Source organism: Triticum urartu, chromosome 2 (genome assembly GCF_003073215.2).
Source record: "Triticum urartu cultivar G1812 chromosome 2, Tu2.1, whole genome shotgun sequence".
Classification (NCBI taxonomy): Eukaryota; Viridiplantae; Streptophyta; class Magnoliopsida; order Poales; family Poaceae; genus Triticum; species Triticum urartu.
Window position 1 is genome coordinate 545148577 of NC_053023.1, and position 7000 is coordinate 545155576.

Sequence of the window (7000 nt, forward strand, 5' to 3'; positions counted from 1 at the left end):
AACTTAGCATCTGCGGGGGTATCAGTGGGTCAAAAGGTTATGTTGAAATGTTAGGACTTAGGGCTATCATTTGAGCATGTTCCTGCTCTCGGTTATTGGAGGCATTTCTGTTATGCCCCTTTCCTTTGTTGGAAAGATACACAAATTCGTCTTTTGGCATACAACTGGTTCAGTTCATGCCAAACAAATGTTTATTATCTGAATTTGAGCTGACATATTGTGTTATTTTTGTAGTTCGAAGATTGGCCAACACAATTCATTTTATCAGTCCTGCCTATGCTTGATGTCAACTGCAAGAGATGTTGTTTAGTGTTGAGGAGGCTGGTTAGCTTTGGATCATAAATTCTCACCAGAAACAACACAGTTATGGACCGTGCAGACACCTCAGGGTTTGTCAGTGGTGGTTGCTTTGGTACTACGCTCCTGCTGATTTTCTTCCATTTTGTCTATTCGACCATCAGTGTCTGAAAGATTATCCAGCCCCTGTTTCTTCAGCTCCCCAGTAATCCTGATATTATTTGCTCTGACCCAGCTGTCATAGTGTTAAGCTGTGATGGATAACAGCTTTGTGGATACCACAAACCAACCTCTGATGAATGACCCCTTTGTCTTAATGGCACAATCAGCTCCAAGCTACGCCCTGAAAAACCTGACCAAAAGCGCAGTTCGCATGGATTGCGTCGGCTCAGCAATGGCTAATTGTGGCCATGGTGATGAAAGTACACAAAGCATGAATAACATCACAACGAGAGATGATGGTTGCAAGCTTGTTCTAGGGTTGGGTCCAACACCTGATTTTTACTCGACACATTATCAGCCCACTGGTGTATATAAGTCAAAAGAATCTCAGACTTTGTCTGGCCAGAGTTTCTCTTTCACTGACCCAGGGGTGCTGAGGCTTGGCCTGCAGACAGATGGTGCAGAAACAATTCAGCCTCTGCAAACACCAAATGAAACAGTTCATTCTTTTGCTGTTGTTGACGAGGCTTCAACATCTGCTGCTGTAAGGAGCATGGGTGGCTACATGCCATCGCTACTCTTTGCTCCCCGCTCCAGTTCTTCTGCTGCCAATGAGACACAATTACAAAGCAGAGATTCACTAAACTCCACACACTACAACAGCAATAATACTCAGCATATTCAACATCTTCAGCTCAGCCCTGAACCTTCTGCTACGACAGAGACTTCGTTTGGTGTGAGCTCTGATGTGGTCACTGGAGCAACCACATCAGAACAACGGAGTCATCCCCGTCATCCTAAGAAGTGCAGGTTCAAGGGGTGCTCCAAAGGTGGCAGAGGCTCATCAGGGCTGTGTATTGCTCATGGAGGCGGGCAAAGATGCCATAAGCCTGGGTGCCATAAAGGAGCTGAGAGCAGCACTGCGTATTGCAAGGCCCATGGCGGAGGACGGCGGTGTGAGGAGCTTGGTTGCACCAAGAGTGCCGAGGGAAAGACAGATTATTGTATTGCTCATGGTGGAGGCCGCCGTTGTGAATATCCTGATTGTCCTAAAGCTGCACGAGGTAAGTCTGGACGGTGCATAAAGCATGGTGGTGGGAAGAGGTGTGCAATGGAAGGTTGCATTCGGAGTGCTGAGGGGAAGGCTGGACTCTGCATTTCTCATGGTGGTGGACGCCGGTGCCAGTATCCGGACTGTGCCAAGGGGGCTCAGGGCAGTACATTATACTGCAAAGCGCATGGTGGCGGCAAGAGGTGCGTCTTCGATGGGTGCAGCAGAGGTGCAGAGGGGAGCACACCTCTGTGCAAAGCTCATGGTGGTGGGAAGAGATGCATGTTCGAAGGAGGTGGTGTCTGCCCAAAGAGTGTACATGGGGGGACTGAATTCTGTGTGGCACATGGAGGTGGGAAGCGCTGTGCAGCGCCTGGCTGCACCAAGAGTGCCCGTGGCCGCACTGACTGTTGTGTGAAGCACGGTGGTGGTAAGCGTTGCAGGATTGACAATTGTGGTAAGAGTGCTCAAGGTAGTACAGACTTCTGCAAAGCCCATGGTGGAGGCAAACGTTGCACATGGGGATCCGGTTGTGAGAAGTTCGCCCGTGGCAAGAGTGGCCTGTGTGCCGCACATGGAACCTTGGTGGCCAGGCAGCAAGAACATGGAATGGTGAAGAGTGGAGGGAGCATGATCGGACCAGGCCTCTTCAGTGGCATTGTGGCATCATCAACCACCGCTGCAAGTAGCATGACAAATGAGCACTCCTCATCAGGCATCAGCACAGCATCAGATAGTGACGGCACAGTGAGGAGCCAAGCGATGATACCTCCGCAGCTGCTTGTGCCTCGCTCCATGATGCCCTCGTCATCGTCGGAGCCTACTGTGCATGGGGGCAGAGAAGCAGGCTGTCCTGTTCCTGAGGGAAGGGTGCACGGTGGCGGCCTACTGTCACTCCTCGGTGGCAGCTTCAGGAACGCCAATATAGATAAGCTCTGAAGTGTTTTCTCCGCCTGCAAATTATGTCAGTTTGGTTGTACATAAAAGGCACCGTGTTGCATATTGAATTTTATGCTTCTTCTCTTTGCTTGATAAACATTTCATGGATGTTTAGTCAGTCCATTGTACATGTTGTCCGGCAATTCTTCTGATCTGCATTCAACATGCCGGTCCAGTCAGTCGTAGTTACTGCCAATAAGCCGTGTGTATTTGATATACTGTTTCTTATTTGCTTGTGGATTATTACTCCTAAGAAATTCGGTGCGCCGTCAGCTAGGCAGGGTTTTGTAAAATTGAATTTTGGCTTAGAATGTCTGATTATTATTTTTTGAAATGTCGGGACGTCCAGGTACTAGTCCTTTGCAGTTCTGTAACGATGAAATGTTATCTCTCTTCTTACTTTCTTATTAGTCATGCATCTTGGGGTGTCGAAATCGACATGTTATATTACTCTTGATCCCAACATCAACTTTTTTGTTGTGGAACTTTTTTTGTCTACGCACTCCATGCAGATGTTTCTTTTTGTTTGGAAGCAGAAACCACTTCGATGTCTCTCAGCCTGATTGAACTCGATACCTGCTACTGCTAATCTTTGTTTGGGTTAATAGATTTTGCCTGAAGGAAATACTTTGCCTCTCAGAAAAGACGTGTACCAAAGACTGGACGAATGGGCATACAAGGAGAAAACTAGATGAGATTGAGACTAGCCGCCCTAAACTAATGGGAAAATGGGCATACAAGGAGAAAACTAGATGAGTTCGAGACTAGCCGCCCTAAACTAACGGGAGATGAAGCGAGCCATTTGGGATTAGCCGCCATAAACTATTGGCAGATCTCAGATCTCCATGGTTTTTACTTTAAAAGATCTCAGATCTCCACACAGAATGAACGTGGATCAGAGGAACTTGATCAAGAGTTTTGACTTCCTCAAGTAGGAGCTGGCAGAGTGGAACTCAGCTCAGCATCTCCTTGCTATACATAGGCGACTACATGCTCAATCAACAGTAGCCACACCTCCTGTGCTCTTTGAAACGCGCAAACCAACAGGCTCATCTCATCTGCTGGTGGTAGTGCTGCCCCACAATGGCCAGAGCTGCACTGCTTCCTGTCGCGCTGCTGCTGTGCCTTGCGCTGGCCGGCAGTGCCAATGCCGAGCGGAAGCCGGTCGGTTTCTACGGGCTCAAGAACAAGAAGGGGGATTTCTCCATTAAGGTCACCAACTGGGGAGCCACCCTCGTCTCTGTCCTCGTCCCTGACTGCCAAGGTATGGTCATGGCTGGGTTTTTCTTGCTTCCAAGTACCCATATGCATATGTTTGCAACTTTTTTTGTTGTTGTTCTTGTTGCTTAGGAGGTCATACTTTTTCTTGTAGGAAACTTGGCTGATGTTGTCCTCGGGTACGACACCCTTCGTGGATATGTTGTAAGATCACGAATTCCTCTGTTTTTAAGTTTTCGCCATTTCAGCGCGGCAGATATACATATGCATTGCTGCACTGTTTTTTGTTGTTGTTGCACCGTTGACCATGTGTTATTACCGCTGAAACATCGCAACATCGCACTTATGTTTATTGCTTGACATATAAACATGCACAGCTAAAAGGATAAAACAATGCAGAGGTAGAAACTGTAATATGCGGTACAGAACTCTGCTACCTAATGCAAGGGTTCTTTAGTTATTTTTCATGATGAATCCATATAAATAAGCATCTGTTCATTATGGTTTTGTGCAATGTTTCCAATCAGAATGGCACCGGCTCATTCGGGGCCACGGTCGGGCGCGTGGTGAACAGAATCGCCAAATCCCGCTTCGTGCTCGACGGGAAAGCCTATCGTCTTTTCCGTAACGACGGCAATAACTCCATTCACGGTATGCTTCACACTTCTTTTTTACTTCCTTTATAATGGGAGTGAATGAACATGCGCTAATCATCTTGTGGATCTCTGTGTGTTTAGGCGGGCACAGGGGGTTCGGCAAGGTCATATGGACCGTGAAGGAGTACGTGCGCGGCGGTGACACCCCGTACATCACCTTCTTCTACCACAGCTTCGACGGAGAGCAAGGTAAAACAGTCGGTGACATGGACGTGTGTGAGAGGCGGCCACATGTCCAAAGTTCTGTACTCCCTCCGTCACGGTTTAGAAGGCGCGCTTGAAAATTCTCTGGGACCTAGGTGATTATCTATTGGTTGTGGGATGGGCTAAAAAATAGCATTCACATTACGCATGCATATAGAAATAGTATATCAGAGTACTAATTAGCTACTAGAAATAAATGCAATGCGTCCTAAACCTTGTCTATTGTGAAAACGCACGCAAATTTAACTGTGCCTTCTAAACCGTGACGAAGGAAGTACTATTTTCTTTCACGTCAGTTGATCTATCTTCATGACAACTCGGTGTAAAATACTACACCTTATCCAAGAAGTCAAATTTGCAAATTGCAATACAGTAGCATATTCTCTGTGTTAGAAAATCACTCATGTACGTACTGTAGAGCTGACTTGCCCTTGTTTCCGCGGACCACGTTTGGGGCACGCACGCAGGATTCCCGGGCGACCTGGACGTGTACGTGACGTACCAGCTCTCCGGCCCGTACGAGCTCAGCATCCGCATGAACGCCACGGCCACGAGCAAGGCGACGCCGGTGAACCTCGCGAACCACGCGTACTGGAACCTCGCCGGCCACGGCAGCGGCGACGTCCTGGAGCACGAGCTCCAGCTGCTCGCGTCGCGCTACACGCCGCTCGACGACACCAAGATCCCGACGGGCCAGGTCGTGCCCGTGGCCGGCACCATGTACGACTTCCGCGCGCCGACGCCCGTGGGCGCGCACATGGAGGTCGTCGCCGGCGGCGGCGGCGGGTACGACATCAACTTCGTCGTGGACGGGAAGCAGGACGCGATGCGGAAGGTCGCGTTCGTCCGGGACCCGGAGTCGGGGCGGGCGCTGGAGCTGTGGGCGAACCAGCCCGGGGTGCAGCTCTACACCTCCAACTGGGTCAGCAACGAGAAGGGCAAGGCCGGGAAGGTGTACGAGCAGTACGGCGCGCTGTGCCTGGAGACGCAGGCGTACCCCGACGCCGTCAACCACCCGGAGTTCCCGTCGTCCATCGTCAGGCCCGGCCAGGTGTACAAGCACGACGTGCTCTTCAAGTTCTCCAATTAGGTTATGTGCATGTATGCCTGATTGGCGCTGTATGGATCGTTATCCTCTCTTGATTATCCTCATTGCAATGAACCTAGTCTTTATCTTTTCTATACGGAAATGCTATATGACGACCAATATCCCGGGGAGGCCAACCCGAGCGAACACGCTCTCTCCCGTCGGATTCGTTCACACGAATCTTGGCCCAGGATCCGAGCCACGTCACCAAAATCAGCAAACTATTTTCAAAATAATAGAGTCAGCACACCAGAAATGCTACATGGACGGGCATATTACAGGCCAATTGGGAGGGGACTTTAATCTTATCAGCAATAGTTCGAAAAAGAACAAACCTGAAGGACCGGATTATTTTAGCTTTGTTTTTAATGCTATTATTGAACATGCTGGGCTCAGAGACCTCCCTTTGAATGGGAGGAAGTACACCTGGGCAAACAATCTGCCTGAACCCACATATGAGAAGCTTGACAGAATTTTAATCTGCCCTGATTGGAAAGACAAATACCCCCTAGCTATGGTGAATGCCATGGAAAGGGAGGTATCTGACCACACCCCTCTATTGTTAGACACTGGTAATCACAAAAAAAACCAGCCTATTTTCAGATTTGAAAATGCTTGGATGCTTATGGAAGGGTTTAAAGATTTTGTGGAAAAAAGATTAGAATATTAAATGTAAAGGATCTAGCTTAGACAGGTGGCAAACTAAAATGAGAAACATCAGACAGAAAATCAGAGGTTGGATTATCAATGCAAATGCTGCTTATAGAAAAATAAAAACAGAATTGTTGGAGCTATTAGATGAGATTGACAAAAAAAAGCTGAAAATAATGGTCTTAGTGCTCAAGATAGGGAGATTCAGAAAGGTTGGAGGAAAGAACTGAAAGATATCCTGAAGATGGAGGAAATTAAATGGCTGCAAAGATATAAAGATAGAGAGATAAAGGAGGGAGACTCTAATACTAGGTACTACCATGCCAAGGTTAATGGCAGAAGAAGGAAGAATAGGATAACTGCTCTAGAACATGAGGGGGAACTCATTGAGGGTGACTCTAAACTCATGGAACATGTTACTACCTATTACAAAACCTTATTTGGACAAGCTGACAAGTCCACTATTAATTTGGACATTCAAAACCCTGAGGGTATTTCCCCACAGGAAGAATCTGATTTGATTAAACCTTTTAGTCTAGAAGAAATCAGGGATGTGATCTTCAACATGGAGAAAAACAGAAGTCCAGACCCTGATGGATTTGTTGTGGATTTCTACCAGCACTTTTGGGAGCTGCTTAAGACAGATTTAAAAGCTATTTTAGATGATTTCCACAGTGGTAAAGTTGACCTGGCCAGATTGAATTATGGGATTATTACATTAGTACCAAAGGTTAA

The 7000-nt window shown here is 47.6% G+C and overlaps 2 protein-coding genes across 2 annotated transcripts; both read left to right on the top strand.

Annotated features, from left to right (window-relative positions):
* The first annotated feature begins 125 nt into the window (after positions 1–125).
* Positions 126–2706, top strand: LOC125538664. The gene has a single exon (XM_048701932.1). It carries the CDS (start codon positions 554–556, stop codon positions 2447–2449), a length of 1896 nt encoding a protein of 631 aa, XP_048557889.1. The 5' UTR covers positions 126–553; the 3' UTR covers positions 2450–2706.
* Positions 2707–3457: 751 nt separating this feature from the next.
* On the top strand, positions 3458–5711 carry LOC125538665 (galactose mutarotase-like; the record flags this gene model as incomplete). Its single annotated transcript, XM_048701933.1, is given in 5 exon segments — positions 3458–3713; positions 3822–3871; positions 4195–4318; positions 4405–4512; positions 4995–5711. Coding segments are annotated over 5 exon segments (1086 nt in total). The 3' UTR covers positions 5618–5711.
* Positions 5712–7000: the final 1289 nt, after the last annotated feature.